The sequence below is a fragment of the Dipodomys merriami genome, unplaced genomic scaffold (genome assembly GCF_024711535.1).
Source record: "Dipodomys merriami isolate MVZ:Mamm:240054 unplaced genomic scaffold, mDipMer1.0.p SCAF_15, whole genome shotgun sequence".
NCBI lineage: Eukaryota > Metazoa > Chordata > Mammalia > Rodentia > Heteromyidae > Dipodomys > Dipodomys merriami.
In genome coordinates, this window is record NW_027202826.1 from 9469009 (window position 1) to 9487989 (window position 18981).

At 35.3% G+C, this 18981-nt stretch overlaps 1 protein-coding gene across 3 annotated transcripts in view; it reads right to left on the reverse strand.

Moving 5' to 3' along the window:
• Lrba (LPS responsive beige-like anchor protein) overlaps positions 1 to 18981 on the reverse strand; it is a 445034-nt gene that overhangs the window by 107417 nt on the left and 318636 nt on the right. For all 3 annotated transcript variants that reach the window (XM_070022191.1, XM_070022190.1, XM_070022192.1), the window contains exons 45-47: positions 16039 to 16179; positions 14835 to 14954; positions 3820 to 3972 (exon numbers count right to left, since the gene is read on the reverse strand). In XM_070022191.1, coding sequence (XP_069878292.1) covers positions 3820 to 3972; positions 14835 to 14954; positions 16039 to 16179 — 414 coding nt within the window. The remainder of the gene's footprint in view (positions 1 to 3819; positions 3973 to 14834; positions 14955 to 16038; positions 16180 to 18981) is intronic.

The following is an 18981-nucleotide window of genomic DNA, read 5'->3' on the forward strand; positions in this document are numbered from 1 at the left end:
GGAGGGGAGAAAGCCCTTATGTGATAACATGCCAACAGATAAGTAAAATAATATACTAACAATGCAGTCACTGATAGAAAGTTAATTGGAAATTGTAAGATGCATCAGTATGGGCTACCCTGTGAGAAAGCACTGTTCATCATGAGTATACAACAAATGGTTTTGAATGAGTGAGAATTTTTTCATAAATAGACAGAAGTAAAATTAAGGATCTTTTCTAATTGTGTCATGGTGTTCAGAGATGTAATATTCAACTCTAAACTATGCATGATCTGCAGTGATTTTTTAATATAGTTTTATCTGGGAATGTAAGCTAATGCAGAGCCTAAGAACAGATATCTATAAAATTCATTAGTGTTAAAATTTGTAAACATATTTTAGTAATGAGTTATAATAAATGTGCAGTTAATGCTATAAGACACTATATGCATATAATTTCACAGTCATTTCTGAATTTAAAGCATAGGCTGACAAAATCCAAATCTGAATAAAAGACAAAGTAGTGAGTTCTAACTTCTGTTCTTTGTGGTCTTCAGGAATCTTTCCCAACTAAATCTGACTCTTCTGAGTGAGGCAGCTGCACAGAGACTGGACATTCGGGGCGGCCGTCTGTATACAATTTCATGTCCTAAACTGCCAAAAAAGTTGGCGAAATTTTTAAATATAACTTATTCAAATACAGCTCCCTCTCAGAGATGCTTCAGAATGGAGGAGATATTTTATGAACACATTTTATATTTTCCATTCAAATATAAATAATAAGCATGGTTACAAATTATGATGAATCAAGAACTATCCCTTGAAAGTTAACATTTTACTTTATTCTGTTTATTTGGGAGAGTGGTGATACTGCAGGGGAGGGGTCAAACCCAGGGCAAGCATTCTACCACTGAGTTACCATCTTAGCCTGAGACTTAAAGTTTTAGACCATACTTGAGAAAGTGTTTCCATGATCAAATAATCAGAACTTAATTTGATTCAAAATATATTACCAAGGACAGCGAGGGTGCTTTATATATTTCATATTATATAGGTTTTATTTTATCTACTTATTACTTAGTTAAGACATTCTGTTAGTTTTTGTGTTTTTTCTGTGCTGAGGATCAAATCCAGGGCTTACTGCATCTAGGGAAACCCTCCTGCATGGAGATGAACTTCCAGGCCCATAATACATTTTGTTTTAAATGGTGAGTTTAAAGGCACCATTAAAAAGTGGAAATACAATCACAGAATAGTTGAGAAATAGCTGCAAAATATATGCTGGATATAGGACTTTATGACTAATACACAAAAGTCCTTATAACTCAATAATAAAAACACAAACAACTCAACATAAAAATAGCAAAAAACATATGTAACAAAAATATATGTACATATGTAAGGAGAAAATAAGATTGAAAAATGGCCAATCTTATTAGGGTAGTATGAATTAAAATAACAAGATGGCTAAAATAAGTAAGACTGGTAATACCAAGTTTTTTTTTATAATGTAGAAAAACATGGATTTCAAAAACTATTGGTAGTAATACAAAATGGAAAAGACATTAAACATTTTTTGTTTGTGTGCCAATCCTAGAACTTGAACTCAGGACCAGGGTGCTGCCCCTGAGCTTTTGTGCTCAAGACTAGCACTCTACCACTTGAACCACAGCTCTACTTCCAGCTTTTTGGTGGTTAATAAGCTCATGGACTTTCATGCCTGAGCTGACTTTGAACTGGGATCTTCAGATCTTAACCTCCTGAGTAGCTAGAATTAGAGGTGTTAGTCACTGGCACCTAGCAACGTTTCTTTTTTGTTGTTGTTTTTGTTTTGTAGGTCATGGGGCTTGAATTCTGGGCCTGAGTGCTGTCCTTCAGCTCTTCTGCTCAAGGCTAGTGCTCTACCACTTGAGCCACAGCTCCCCTTCTGGTTTTCTGAAGGTTTATTGTAGATAAGAGTTTCAAGGCCCTTCCTGCCCACACTAGCTTTGAACCACCATCCTCAGCTCTCAGCCTCCTGAGTAGCTAGGATTACAGACATGAGCACCGGTGCCCGACTCAGCAATGTATTCGGATATAACGCAGGAATTCTGCTCCTACTAATCTCAAGAACAATGAAAACATGTTCATACTAAAATATAAACACAAAAACAATTATAATAGTTCCAAACTGGAAAAAAACAAATACCATTTACTGGTTGTTGTTTTTTTAAAAGACAGGCAAAATGTGACATAACTATACAAAGGAATATTATTCAACAAGACAGAGAAATTAACTATTGCTCTATGTAGTAATCAGTGTGAATTTGAAAACATCATGCTAAGTGAAGAAGGTAAGTAGAAAAAGATGACAGTTGTATGATGTCAGTAATAAAAAAAAATTTTTCGAGAGAGTACTATGGAGGGAAAATCGGTGTTTGCTGGGGCCAGGAGTGTGAACAGAGGCTGACTGTAAGGCGGCACAGCAAGATATAGGGAGCAAATGGATGCTCTAAAGCTACACAACCGTACACATTTATTAAAGCTCAATTATACACCTTTATGTGTTGGATTTTGGTATATAAATTACAGCTCAATAAATCCATTTAAACAGGACAATCACAAAACCAAACAAAAAGCTATAATGCAAATGTACGTTCAACTCACTCACTTCTGTGTGTCCTGGGGAAGCCACATAACCACAGACATGTGTCACATTAAGGAATCTGGTTTCTCCTTCTGTACCATTCATAGCTAAGCTTTGTCTCAAACTCCTATTTTAACTACAAGTAACTCAGAATCTCCACCAATGCCTTGGATAAAGGTAAAATGCTACATGTATCATAGGAGCGTTTGAGGTGAACATAGCCGACACCAGAGAATATTTTAGGTATTTCACCTACAAAATTACAATTATACAAATAATTTCAAACTTCAAATCAGGAAACCGGGCATCAGAAGGATTAAACTGCCTAAAGTCCCACAATCAACAGGATGATTGGTTCTGTGCTCTCTCTACATCCCAACATGATGCCAGCATGCATCGCAAGCAACATTTCAGTAATAATGGTATTGTAACTAGGATAAAGCTATCATTGTTGATCTGAACAGTTAAGAGACACCACTGAAAAAATCAAATTAGTCCTTTTCCTTGCTTAATTACAACTAAGAACACTACAAATAAAGTTTCATTTATAATATGGAGTATGCTAAGGATACTACTTTTATTTATTTTTAATTATATTTTTACTATGTTTAAGGAGATATTACTTTAAAATACTGAGAATATAGCTCCCTCATCCAAAACTTTTATGAAAGGAACCGAAGAAAAGTCATTATATTTCCAGACAAAACACCCCAGAACCATATAATAGGGGAACAATATAGAATTTACTAAACAGGAAATAAGCACATACTGTAAGCACCTAAGTACTTCTAAATATGATGTAAAATTTCCCTCCAAAAGACAACAGGATACAACTTAAAAATGTTTCTGTTACAAAAATGTGTGGTGGTGGTCTAACCTGCAGTATAAAATTATATTCCTTTTTCTGGAAAAGGAATTCATGTTTGAAAAAACAAACAATTCCAGTTTAGTTTAGAATTTTTGCTTATCATTTTGAATTATCATGAATATATGAAAATAACCTAAATATACCTGAAAATAACCAAAAGCATGCATTAGACTTTCAATTCATTAAGATTTTATGAAGTATACATAGCATTGAATGTTATGTCATTTTGAGTTATTCCTATCGACCACAGCTTTGTGCAGAAGGGCAAGGGTTAATGTTCTTACACCAACATGAGAAAGATGCTTTGAGAAAAGGCTCCTGACAGAGTAGATGATTACTATCTTACCAATCTGTTTATACGAACAAATTCTTCTGAGGTTTTAGCCCAAGGAGGAAGTTCCACATCAGACACTACTGTCCCATCATCCATCACTCCAAGGTTATAGTTATTGAAGTTGACAAACATCTCAGGGAGATAATAAAATTCAGGAATCAACTCCTGCATAAAAATAGAAGATAATGTTTTAGTATAAAGTGCAGGACTAGAATAGACACTCCTAAAAGAGTCTGATCATCTCCTATTATGCTGAAAAAAACAAAACATATTTTTTTCTTTGTATATCACAGTCCTATCACAAAGTTTCTATTATGTTAGAGAAAACATAATAATGTATAGGTATAAGCACGTCTTACAAGCTTTCCTTCAGAACATGCATTATGACCTCAAAAAAATCTTTAACTATCAATAGTTGAAGAACAATTTAGATTTGACTGGATATAAACAGATTATCATGCTGCAATTGTAACAGTCATTAACAGAAGTTAATTAATTATACTAAGCCCATAGTATTTTCCCTACATTTCAAAACACTCAACTTTAGTTTTATTTACTAACCCTAAAAAGAAAGATTAAAATTTAAGTCTAGAAAACCACCTGTATAAGAAACTGAATACAATAAAACTATGAGTTTAATAATATTTAAAGTATACTTTAGTAGGATATTTAGTAAGCAGAAAACTGCAGCTCTTTAGGCTTTTTTGTATGCAATAAGCCCCATATATAACTATTTCAGAGGCCCATAGCTCAGACTTGAAATCCAGTCTTGACCTGGGTCAGTGGCTCAGTGGTCTTTCAGATGCCCCCTCAGGGCCAACTATGGCAGGCCTGGCTTTCCAAATAGTTGAGAAAAATAGAAAGGTCATCAGATTTTGGACAAGGTCACTATGAACTTGCCAGAGAAGAGAAAAAAGATCTAGGAGGAATTAAGCTATTATCACTTCCATCATCCACGTGAAATGTTGCTTGACTTTGAATTGCACATCCTTTGTTTATAATCATGATAATTAACTAAGCAGGGTAGAAATGAGCTTAACCTCCAAATGCCTGACAACCTCTTGATCACTAAAGTTAAAAAAAATTAACTAAACCAAATTCTTTAAAAGGGAAGAACATTGTTAAAAAGTTTGGCCATCAATGCAATTAGAGAGTATGCATGCAAAAATGTTAAGATTCCCATCTTTAAAAACAAGGCCTTTAAGTCCAATTGGCCAAAGAGGGGGGGGGGGGTGGGGAAGATGTGTGTTATCATATGTAGCAAAAAGCCCTAACCAGTGTGTGGTGTGCAGGTACTAAAAGAAGCTCTTAATAAACTTTAGTATATTTAATCCTAGAAACATTATAAAGTGAGATACTGCTTTCAGTAAAGGTTCAAACTAAATGCTCACAAATGTTATTTTTGTTTATTATTGATAGTTATTATTGATAGTTAATTTATTATTGAATTTGAAACTTGAACAAAGCCTTGTTTAATTCTAAAGCATATGTCCTAGACAGGCATGATGGCATATGCCTGTAATCTCAGCTACCCAGGAGGCCAAGGAGGGAGATTCAGAGACTGAGGCCAGACTGGGTTACAGAGCCAGACCCTGTCTCAAATAGTAAACAAATGAATGTAAACCAGTAAATAAGTCCTCTATCCTTAATCATCAATAAGCTTAGAGTCTATTGCATGGTGTATAGAGAGCATTATTCATTTTAAGTACAATTTGTAAACATATGGTTCCAAGTTATTTTTTAAAAAAGAAAAATCCTTATTAAGAAAACTGGCTCTTCGGGGGTGGTGGCTCAGGTCTGTAATTCTGGCTACTCAGAAAGCTGAGATCTGACAATTGCGGCTCAATGCCAGCCCGGGAAGGAATGTCCCTGAGACTCTTATCTCCAATTGACCACCAGAAAACTAGACATGATGCTATGACTCAAAGTGGTGGAGCACTAGCCTTGAGCTAAAGAGCTCAGGGACAGCATACAGGTCCCGCGTTCAAGCCCCATGACTGACAAAAAAGGAAGAAAAGGAAAACTGGCTCTATTAAAACTACATATATTATATATAAGTGTATATGGTAAATATGATCAGAATAAAGTTAATTCAAAAAGGAAGAGTTTTAAAAATAATTTACTACAATAACAGGATAATATTCTATTACTTTCTACTATTAATTTGAAGTATACATTCAATAAATGTCAAACTGAGAAATTTTATTAAAGTATTTCATTTTCATTCTGCCACATTTCTGCTATGAAGGAATGTTACTACTCGGCTCTTGCCACATTTCTGCTATGAAGGAATGTTACTACTCGGCTCTTGCCACATTTCTGCTATGAAGGAATGTTACTACTCGGCTCTTGCCACATTTGTGCTATAAAGGAATGTTACTACTCAGGTCTTTTTTTAGAATGAAGAGGGAGAGCCTTCCTGTTTATACTGAAAATCAAAAGCAGTGCTTGTTTTAGTTGAGTACTAATTCTTTTCATCTCAATAAAGCCCATCTACCCTCCCTCCATGATTAGAGAAAGTTACCCTCCTGGTGTTACACAGAGAGCTATATTAGGTTTTAGAATACAGAAACATTGGTGTTTTTCACCCATTACAAAATACAGATTTAAGTAAGAAAGAATAAAGATAACTTCAGTAAGACAAAGGAGTTGCAGAAGCAACATACTTTTGAGTAATATAAAGAACAAAACTACAGTTAGAAGTTGGGGTGGCCAGGGGCTGGGATGGTGGCTCAGTGGTAGAGCGCTTGCCTTGCATGCCTGAGGCCCTGGGTTCGATTCCTCAGCACCACATAAGCAAAAAGAAAAAAGCCGGAAGTGGCGCTGTGGCTCAAGTGGTAGAGCGCTAGCCTTGAGCTGAAGAGCTGAAGGACAGCACCCAGGCCCAGAGTTCAGGCCCCACGAACGGACCCCCACAAAAAAAAAAAAAGAAGTTGGGGTGGTCAGAGGGAGCTTCAGGGAAGGCAATGTAATGTCAAAATTTCCTAATACAAAATTCATTGGTTTATATTGTGATTGTCTATTTGTTTCTATATCTCTAAATGGAAGGTTTTATATACCACTACACCCTGGAACCGACAGATAGTGTCCATATATTAGGCACTGAGTAAAAATTAGTTCAATGAATGACTGAAAAATAGTATTTAAACTCAAAGAAAAAAGACCAGAACAGTTCTGACAAGGGAATATCTTAAAAAGGAATACAGAGACTGAAACATACATAATACTTGTTTCTAATGACAATGAAAAAGAATTGAATTGGTTTAGGTAGAAAATAAAGTTTCAAGATGTTTATAGAATCGAAGGGTAGAAAACTTTAAATGGCTAGCTCTAAAGCCTTTTATTCTAGAAGAAAAAAAAATTTGCATTGGCAAATTCATAAATGAACATGAATTCAAAATAGTACAAATATTTCTAAGAAACAAATATGAAGATCCTATATAGAATATAAAGGATATAATCAAATAAACACAATTAAATTAGTAAAGGGGAAAGACTATATACTAAAACACATTGTACTCTTATTATATGCATAAATAAGTCATTTGATAAACGTTCCAATCTTAATATGAAACAAACATGTTGAACTCAACTGAGATACACCAAAATGCAACGTAAGAAATAATAGTCTACACGAAGCCATGCTTTACTGTGGACAACAATGACAATCAAGCAACTTAGTAGTATTCCTCTATAATCCTAAAAGCATCTTTGTAAGAGCTATGCGTATATAATACCCAATAGTGCAGTTCAAAATTATCTTCTCTGACAGATGAAATTTAGAAACAGAGCCAAAGATTATGTCTTTCTAATACTTTTAATGTTCATATACAAAGTGAAATATGTTTTATATTCATCGGAACAGAACATTCGGCTCAGGATAAAAACCATATGTTTCGCAATTCTTTAAAGCATCAGTGGGAAATGATAAGTAAACAACACTGACAGAAGACAGATATATTCGTAATTTGCATTTTCTTTTGGCTTGCTGACAATAATTTTACTTTCTATCAGTTAATTAGGAAGATGATTCTTAGACACAGGTGACACAGTCAAAACATAGTGTGTCATCTTCTAAAACAAAAATCTGAGAGGTTCAAACAGAGGTTATAGCACAATTCAGGAGAAACTCACTGCTTTGATCACAAATCGCGAGGCTTTCATGGCCTAATGACAAGGATTGGTTGTGACCACACATATGCTTTAGTTTTCTCCTTTAAGGTATCCCACCCCTATAGGAACAGCCTTTGCGGCCAGGCTGCATGACTCTCCTTAAATTCCTCACTGGTTCTACATTCAGTTAAAATCATTACTTCAATATATCTGAGCAAACATGCCACGGACCAACTATGAACCTTCGAAAATAAGATATTCACAACCAAAGTAAAAATGAAGATGCTACTTCACAGTAGAAGTTAAATACCTTGCTTGTGAAAAGATATGAAATCCTGACAACTCATATGCAGGCACCATGGTAACAGACAGGATGCACTTACTTGCTTGTTTTTAATGTGTTTGTTTTTAAAGTGAAAGCAAAACTGTAGAGGCTTTCACCATTGGGAAAAGGGATATATTTTATGAAGGACAATTTTGTGAAGAATTAAAAATAATCTTTCTTAGGACAAAACAGCTGATAAGTAATACGATGTGAAAAAGTAGTAAGCCTCTTCTGATAGATTTTTTAAGTTTCAATTTTTATTTTGTTAGCTCTTGACTAACAAAACTGTTAGGAAAAAAAGTACACTAGATGTCAAGTATATTAAATTGCAACATGATAGTCAATTTAAGTGAACGAGTATTTGTAACGTTTTCAAACTGATACTTAAGCTTTTTACTTATTTAGTAGGTAAGAAATAGTAGGTAGAAAGCCTGTCTCCTTCAATAAGATAAAAATATTAGTTTTAAAGGTAAAAAAAAAATTCCACACTTCCCAACAGATCCCGTAAATGTTCTGTGGTATCAGATAGTATAAATTTGTAGTTTAAATGCTTTAAAATAGAGAAAAACCATGTTGTCATAAACCAGTAGTACATCTACTTGATATAGTAGAAAAAAAAACTGCTAGTCTTATCTACTCATTTCATTACCAACTCTTTAAATATTTTTGTGACTCCTCTCAATCATTTAACCTGCCATTTGAAAAACAGGGTGCACTGAGGCTCATGTGCAACAATAAAGAATTTTACAAGTAAAACAGGATTGTTATCATTAGTTAATGGCTTTAGAAAAATACAAATTTACAGACTCAACATGTTAAACCCAAAAAGACAAGAAGTCATCATTCAGTGAATTAGGCCCATTCACAAAAGACTTTAAATACAATTCTAAGAACTGCTAACAAAACTTACTTGTAAGAATACATATGATCACAAGATATTTGCAACCTAATAATTCCCACTGAATCACCATGACATTTACAACAAATGTACTATACTTTTTATTGTCAGTGGCAGTAGGGCTTAATGCTTCTCATTTATAAATGTTCTCAGTAATTTCTAGTTCTCTCTTGCTTTCAACACATTTTCCACAACTGTGTTTGGACTGGACACCTTTATTGTCCGGCTTCTAAATGTTCTAGGCTCTTATTTAGAGGAAAATTATAGTTGCCCAGAGATAGTAAGTATCAATAATCCAAACACAGGGTAAAGTATACTTACATAAGAGCAGGCATAAATACATGTCCTTTCTGGAACAAATTAAAAATATACATGTACAAACATCCACAAAGGAATACGAGGGAGTAACAGTCCATAATCATACTGCTTTTAGTTAGGCCAAAAATATAAGATCACCAAAAACCAAGTAACATCTCACCTAACTATAGCAAATCCTTTCTCTGAGTGGATGACCACGGATGCTATCAGCAGCTACTGAATGTATTAACATGAGAAAAGATGCCCTGCAAGGGGAAGTGAAACCTAATTTATCTTCAGACTGCAGACCTCTGGGATTTCAGAGGTAGTCAGAGGGCAAGTCAAAGGTCTCATGTTTTACAAATCTCACCAGGCACAAATAAAACTATTCTATGATCACTTCCATTTTGTATGATTATTTAACATACATAAGTGCAGCTAAAATTTTTACTGGCTAACTTGTACAGCTAAGTATAATTTATGTAATATTACTGTACACTTTTATCTTAAAATCTGATGCATAAGGAATGTAGAAAATTAGATTACTAACAACTTCGTGCTAGTATATGGCTTTCAACTACCGATTCTCTTGAACATAGAAAACCTCATCCCCTCAAATACGATTCTAGTAGCGCACTCCATTTGGAGACGACCCTATGGTTGCTCTCCTATTCTTTTTACACTATTTCTTCCTCTTTTCTGAGCTTTTAACTTAAACAATCCTTACAGTCTGCAAAATGCTAAATCCTGGAGAATGCCTTTTTTCCCCCTCCCGATAGTGGAATATGAACTCTGGGCTTCATGCTTGCTTGATTGACAGATGCTCTACCACTTGACCCAGGCCTCCAGCCCAACCTTTTGCTGGTTATTTTAGAGTTGAGGTCTTTCAGACTTTCCTGCTTGGGCTGGCATCAACCAAAATTTTCTAGCTTGCTCCTGAGTAGCAAGGATTACATGTATGAGCTCCCAGCTTCCAGCTTCAAAATGACTTTTACTTAACACCCCATTAAATTCTTAACTAGTTCAGGCTCTTACCATTTTCCTTGTAACTGTCTCTAATTGCCTCCATGCACTTCCTCCTGCCTCTAGCTCTTGTCTTCTTTCCCTTGGATTTATTTCCCATACTTCTGTCAAAGAGCTTTCTTTGATATTGGCAACTGTTACATCATAGTCTTACTGAAAAATCTTAAATTGTTCGTTCACTCCTGAAAGCAAGAAGCAGTAAACTCCAGCCCGTAGGGCAAATCTGACCCGACACTTGTTCTGGCAAATACTTTTATTGGGACACTGCCACCCTCGCTTGTTTCCATCTATGGCTGCCTTAGTGCTCCTAAGGTAAGAGCTGAGTAACTTGACAAAACTGCATGGACTGTATAACCAAAAAATTTTATGTTCTGGCTCTTCAATGAAAACAATTAGCCAACAGGGCCTACAGAATTGAGCCAAGTATCTTTAGAATGTTCCTGAAGGTTTTCAAATTAGATCTATTTTTCAGCGTGACTCCTTCTCAAAGTTTCCTCTCTTCAAGGAACAAACAAACCAGTAAGGATTCCCCAATGTGCCAAGCATTTTCTTTGAACTTGTTCATGACATTTTCCTTGCTCAGAATGTTCTCCCTCAGTTCATCAAATCATTAGCATAATAAATATTTAATTTAATGCCTAAATTCCAGATACTAGCCTAAGCTCTAGGGATAAACCAATGAGCAAAACAGTCTCAAATTCATGAAGCTAATGTTCCAGTGAGATAAAACATAATAAACAAATCAATAAGCATAATACACATTTGTCAGATGGTGAGTGGCAGGAAGGAAAATGAAGTCGGGAAGTAGGCAAAAGTGTATGGAGCGAGGAATGCAATTTTAAATAGAGAGTGCAGGAAGACCTGCCAGAGGTGGTGGCATCATCAGGCAAAGACCTGAAAAGGGTGAGCCATGCACACAGAGGAGACAGGGGCACCTGCAGGAAATTTCTCAGGTGAAAGGAAAAGGCACCAGGTGAGAAGCTACCCCGAGTCCTTGAGGAAGAGCCAGGAGGTTCTGCTCAGCTAAGAGAGTGAACATGGGGCAGACAGAAAGAAGTTGAAGGAAACAGTGTAAGTGGTATAGGGCCCTCCATCACAAAGACTTTTATCTCTTCTATTTTCAAACGGGAAAACATTCACCAACAGCGAGAAGATTGTGAAAGGTGTGGGGTTGAAAGGAATGAAGATTGGGAATTTGGTTTGACCATGATAAATTTATGATTCATTTATGTAAAAGGATTCATAGAGGAGGGAATCAGATAACAGAAGGCTTGTGGAGGCTAGGGACATAAACTTGGGAGATTTGTTCAACTCCCGTTCGCCCTTTAATGTGAGATTTCAGCTTCAAATCCATTTAACTCTATGAAGTCATTACAATCCCACCTCCCCCAGGGAGAATTCATTTCACCTTGGGAGGAAGAAAGGAAGCTGAAGAGCTTCAAGTATACCAAGACAGATGGCACTTGACCATCACATTGAGCCTACTGACACCATGGGCACTACAGACAGGGGCTGCCTAGAAAAAGCTTGGATGCTCGCTCACCATTTAGAGTTGATGATATTCCTCTTACTGTCACTAGGTGGTACTGGGGATGGAACCCAGAGCATTTCACATGTGAGGTAAGCACTCTACCACCTAGCTGTGGCCCTATCCCTCTCATGGGGGTTTAAAAATACCACAGTGGTGATTCTCCAACTCAATTTTAACACTTTCTATTTCAGTCCTCAAGACTACATATTGTTGCTTCTACTTGCCAGCTCACATTTAGATAAAGAACACAGGAGAAACACTGTTGCTCTAAGAGGATGAAGGCATTCTTCTTTCTAGAAACAGGAAGCTACCCTTGGTGTGGGCAATGCCCTAGCCTTTTCCTGGGCAGGACAGAAGCCACTAGCTGTAAGTAGTCAATGAATTCCTTGCAAGGCGGCTAGAGAGACACAAACTGGAAATGTAAGATAGGCAACATGTCTTGAAGATTCAGCATGAAAAAAGAAAATAAAAATTAAATCAATATTGATTACAAGTTAAAATATTTTGATAGGTTAAGAAATATTACGAGAATTATTTCATGTGGTTCTTTCGTTGTTGTTGTTTTTTTAATGTGACTACAAGAAAACTGAGAATTGCATATGTGGCTCACAGCTGTGGTTTAGTACTGTATTCTACTGGAAAGTACTACCATAAGCCAATTTCAAAAATAGACCAGAATTATTTACTCAGACAGAATTAAAAAAATCAGTAGATAATTTCAATTTGAGGTTGGATTTGAAATGAAATCGCCAATGATTCACAGCAATGCAAATTATCACAACTGAAAAAAAAACAATAAATCATGTTGAAAATGGGACTGTTAATATCTATTTCTTTTCTGAAAAATAACTCATATTACAACCTTATTTCATAGGAATAATTTTTAGGGAAATTATTTCAAGTCCTAGGGAATGCAAGCAAGTGAAAAGGATTCTCAAATATTAAAGTCCTACTTAGCAAAAAAGAGATAAATACTAGAAGTTATATTATTTTTTCTTCTTCAGAAAAATAACTAAATCTTCATTTCATTTTTGTAATTGCCACAAAAACATTTTAGAGAATTTATGCTACATTAATAAGGCAAAGCACACTTTAGAATCCACTCATTGATTCCCATCAGTACATTACATGTCTTCCTACACTTTTAGTATTTCTAGAAACTCTAGAAAGACAATACAAGACTATAAAAAAATGATTCCATCTGAAATCCAATGTCATATCAGAATGTTTTCATTATTATCATTTTAGTGTGCTCTGATTCATCTATTTGTTCTCATATAATAAAGTGAATATTTTTTCTAAAGTATTAAATTATAGCACTTTAACAAGAAAGAGGGGCTGGATGCTGGTGGCTCATGTCTGTAATCCTAGCAAGTGAGTCTTTGGCCTTAGAATCACAATCCTTCTGTCTCAACCTCCTGAGTGCTGAGATTATATCTAACTTTAGTTATAACTAAAGAAAGAATCAGAATGTAAAGTATTAAGAGAGGAAGAAAGGTGAAGACATCCATTATTTCTTTGACAGAACAGGCAAAAAAATCATTTCCAAAATCAGAACTTGATATTTGTATATACTTCTAGTATCAACTGAAGTAAGAAGAGAGAATTTGGTCATGAGATCCTTAAGAAATGAAGGAGTTAAGAAAATGTGAGTTATTTCATTGTACTGTCAATGAGGTCAATGAATCTTTGATGTATGAATTAATATAGAATATTATTCTTGAATACAATGGAATCTTTTTATTTATTTATTTATTTTTGGGTCCGGTCGTGGGGCCTGAACTCTGGGTCTGGGCGCTGTCCCTCAGCTCTTCAGCTCAAGGCTAGCGCTCTACCACTTGAGCAACAGCGCCACTTTCGGCTTTTTTCTTTTTTGCTTATGTGGTGCTGAGGAATCGAACCCAGGTCCTCAAGCATGCAAGGCAAGTGCTCTACCACTGGGCCGCCTTCCCAGCCCACAATGGAATCTTTTTAACAGAGTATCTTTGATATTTAGAATGCACTCTAGAGTGTATAAAATATTGTGAATATATTTTTAAACTGTAAAGTTTCATATCTAAAACTTGTAATTATCACTGCACTTGAAAGGTTTGAAAATTATTGTAATAGTAACATACACATCAGTAATACAACTTTTCTTTTGAACTTCATTTCCTCATCTGGTACTTACTTTCCCCATATGGTATAATTATTTATGTGTAAGTCATATTCTTTAAAAGATTCTAAATTACATCAAAATCATAGGTATACTCATTATAATTTAACAATATTTCTTTGCAGAAAAAGACACTATGCCAAGGAAATAAATTTCTATACTTCTGAGAGGAGAAACAAAAGTTTAGTAAGGATTACATTACTGACTGTATAGTTTCTGATGTTCTCTAGCAGTGAACATGCCTGGACAGAAATCTTGTTCCCTGATCATCATCATACCTATACCAAGCAGTCAAACATGTCTTTATAGCCAACAACAGGTGAGGATAATTATTTTAAGGATGGAAATAAGAGATATATAAATACATATGCCTAAGGGTTTCCTCCTAGCAATTTTCAAACCATAGCAATTTAATTATTGGGTTTGGAATTCTCCTGACCATGCTGCCTATATGCCTACATCCATAATACTTGAGGAAGAGGGAAAAAAGCATTCTACAACTTGAGACTAAGGGTAGAAGCAGACCTTCAGGACCTATATACACACAGGCAGCATCAGAAGAAAGAAAAACCAAAAAATTTGTTATGGTAGTTCTTGGCTAATGAAGGCCTCCCACTCTGTGGCTCATGGTCCTCAGTAAGGAACATGCTGGCAATAAAAACCATGAGACATCACATTTCTGTACCTTAATATCAGATGTATCACGCTGACTGTTGCGCCAAGCTCTGGAAACTGATGAAAATGTCCTATCTGCATGATCAAACTTCCCTCCTTGCAAGTTTAGGAAGTAGGTTGTAAAGGGTTCCTGGAAAATAAGCAGTTTGGGTGATTATGATCAAACTATGTAAAATATATATACATATATATAATGGCAACTTAAACCCATTAATTTTAATAATACATTCTAATACAATGAATAGAAACCTTAAAAGGTAATTAAAAATTCATATATTCTGGCAGGCATAAATCACTTCACCTAAATATCTTAAGTACCAGTAGGCAGTAGCTAATATATCCTAGAAATAAAATGTAAGTCATAGCTAAACTACTAACTAGTGTCCATAGTTTTTTTTCCCCTAAATAAATATTTCAGAGTATTTCCAGAATGTGGTACATTTTCATCAAGCTTTCTTCCATGCCAAGAATATGTTATTAATAACATTTAGACATAAATTAGATACACTGTCTTCATAGTACTGGAAAATAATCCAGTACATGCTTTTGCTATTGTTATGGCTCAATATTTAATTTATGATTAAGAAAAGAAAAATGTTTAGAAGATTTAACAACCTCCGCTTAGTTAAAGAACACTTAAACACATATTAGTGGATAATTGCTTTGAATTAGCTAGGCACTATAAATTACTTCGAGGATTTATGTCTGCCCATACCCTTCTAACAAGCTTTAATTAATGATGTGCTGTGAATGCTTTCCAAAAGAAATTACTTTTTAGTAGATGAATCACCTTTCAATTTTACAGAAACATTACTTGTTCAACCAATATGTTATCAATACACAGCAATGTAGATGTCTTATTCCATTTGGAACACCAAAGCTTCCAAAATATATGAATATATGCCTATGTTAATGAAACCTTAGCTAATCCTTATACTAACAGATTACCATTAAGGGGGAAAATATCCACACCTTTGTAAATCTAGTAAGACAGCAACCATTCAAAGAGGTAACTTCAAGGAGAAATTCACACCATTCTAGGTGAAATTTTTAAAGGTAATTCTATGAGTACATTATAAAATATATTAATATATAGAAATACTTCTATCATTCAAACCTATTTTTAGCATTTAAGCCTAAGTTTTCTGATAATTGCATATTCATCACAAGACTGAACTTATTTAGTCACAGTACAGTATTCAAATTGAACTTACTATTCTTAGCAGCCATGCAAGAACAAAACTTGCTGTTGAGTAATGAGTACCATAGTGGAACTTTGGAACTTGGTCATCTTCCCATGATTCAAAACGCTCTGCAAAGAAAGCTGCTCTTTTTGGATTCAAAGCTCCTATTGGCTGCCAATGAGTCAAAAAAAGGAAAGAAAGACACATAAATATAATCATCCTTCATTTCTTTCTCGCTTCTAAGGTAATACTACTAGTAGATATGATAATAAAATTTAAAAATACATACCATTTAAGCTAAAATATGTTCTAATACCGAGTGTTTAGAAATAAATTCATTTAAACATTCACATATAGAAAAGTAGATAGGTAAATCTGCCATTTATCCTTCAGTGTGGTTTCTGTTGGTGATAATAGGGCTTGAACTCAGTTCCTCTTATTTGTTAGGCAACTGTTCAACTACCTGAGCCATCCTGAAGTCCTGCACACAGTTTTCCCCACTTCTTTTTTCAATGGTACTGTAGCATGATCATTCGATGGTACTGTAGCATCATTCATGTAGACATTCTCCCTTAGCCTTTTTGTTCAAGGCTTTAAGGCTGGTTAATTGGAGAAAAGTATCTTACAGACTTTCCTACCTTGGCTGGCTTTGAAACTCAATCCTCAGATTTCAGACTCTGAGTAGCTAGGATTAAAGGCATGAGTCACCACTGCCTGGTTTACACATAGGTTTTTCATTAACCTACAGTAAGAATCTCATTTACATCAAGTGAAAATTAGCTTTACAGTATACTGGAAAGTATAAAATCCCATGTAGTTAGCCAGAGACAGAATCCTGAAGGTGGAGGATTGACTTGTAATGCATCTGACTAGAGATGGAACAAAACTGGGGAAAGGGACTTGAATTGATATAAAAATACTGCAAGATGAGGGAATAGAAGCAACTGGAAGTTTCCACTAGAATCAGTGAAATCAGAAATTTGCTTTCTTGCATGCCTGTAGGAATCATAGAAAATAAGATATAGGAACAGTAGACAAATTACAAACATCCTGAGATTTTCACAAAACATGAACAACCAAAGTCCAAGAGGCACTTGTCAGCAAAGCCGCAAAAGACCTGAGCTCACTGGAAACACAACGCCCAGCCAGGTTGTTATTTTGGAAGATAAAACAAGTGAGTACATTAAATTCTATAAGCCACATCTGACAACACTCAGAACAGTGCTATTTTCGAGATGCTCTTTTAAAACTGAGGTAGGAGGGAACTGTAAAGTCCCCCAAACACTGCTTGGCATAGACATACAGTCAAAGCTTACTAAGTGCTGCTGTTGTTATTTAGAGACGAGGTGAACTCCATCAACAACAGGTAAGATTTGGAAATTTTGTACACATACATTTCCTTAAGGAAGACAGAGTACTCAAGATTCTTAAAGCGGTAGGGTGGGGCCTCAAAGAACATTAAGATCACTGCTTTTAAATAAGGCTTCATCCTTAAGACATTTAATCTCTAGAAAGCATCTATGCCTTATTTGAATATCAGTACTAATAGGTGAATAAAGGGATGATATGTAAGGTTACTTCCTTTAATATAGACATAAAATGGACTTTTGTTTTACATCTCTTACGAAATCGTATGAGTTATTCATGGATTATTTATAAAAGCAAGAAAACATGATTATGAAGAAAATGTTAAACTACAATAAAAAGTATAAGTAAAAATAGATACATCCAGAAATGATCCAATGAAGATGTAGCATAGTATAGACCAATTTTTGAACTATTTTTCATGTTAGAAGATTTTTGGGGGGGGGGGTCTAGTCGTGGGGCCTGAACTCTGGGCGTGGGCGCTGTCCCTCAGCTCTTCAGCTCAAGGCTAGTGCTCTACCACTTGAGCCACAGTGCCACTTCCAGCTTTTTTCTTTTCGCTTATGTGGTGCTGAGGAATCGAACCCAGGGCCTCACGCATGCAAGACAAGTGCTCTACCACTGAGCCACCTTCCTAGCCCATGTTAGGAGATTTTTAAAGTAGTATTTTAAAGTTATGTTTGGATACCTTTCTTAAATTAGTTGTTAAGCATTTTCTCCCTAACGTTATCTATCTGCTTTATCTTCAGCAGCTTTGTTTTGATCAACATTTTAAGTCATTTTTTTTACTTTACCAGCAGATTAAAAAAAAAATCTTCAGTTGATTGCTACTTTAAAGCAGTGATACACCACACTAATTTTAAAATGCTATCTTTGAATGTATTCTTTGCAAAAGGATTCATCTGACATATTAAATGTATGCCAGTTAAGAATGGAACTGACCCCAAGAATTCTTTCTTTGTAACAGAACCAATGTAGTCAACTTTAAAACGTATTTAAATTACTGCCACCCCTAAAGACTTAGCCATGAGAAAGAAAAGAGAAATAAAATCATTGCAAGACAAATTATATGAATTAAAAATACAATCAATGCTCCCTTTGTATAGTTCTGCAGAATATTAAGTATTCACTTCATCTGCTTCTATTTTTATTACCCTCCAAATGGGTACCCTCCCCCAAATCAATAGTTATAAAATCACGTTTCTTGAATATAATGCTAAAACCAATTAGGATTGATTTCACTAGTGTCTGGGGGGAGAAGAAGCATAATACAGAGATACATGTAGGTAGAACCTACAGTATTGATTCTGGCTGTTATTGTTATAGTTGGTTTCTGGAGCCTACTATAGGACAGCTATCAAGACATACCACATTTATTTGCAAGCATATAAAAAAGAAGTCTCCAAATAAAAGAAGGTTAAAAAAAAAGACCAGTGGAGCTGTGCAATGACAATGATACACTATCAGCTTACTCAGAGAAGTTACAGTGGGAATACACACATTGAATTATACATTACGTGAAAGCACTGATTTATTGTGGTAATAACATCCACCTCATTAAAAGATTCTGCTTTGCTGCAGTTGGAAGGCTACATATTGTTTACTGCT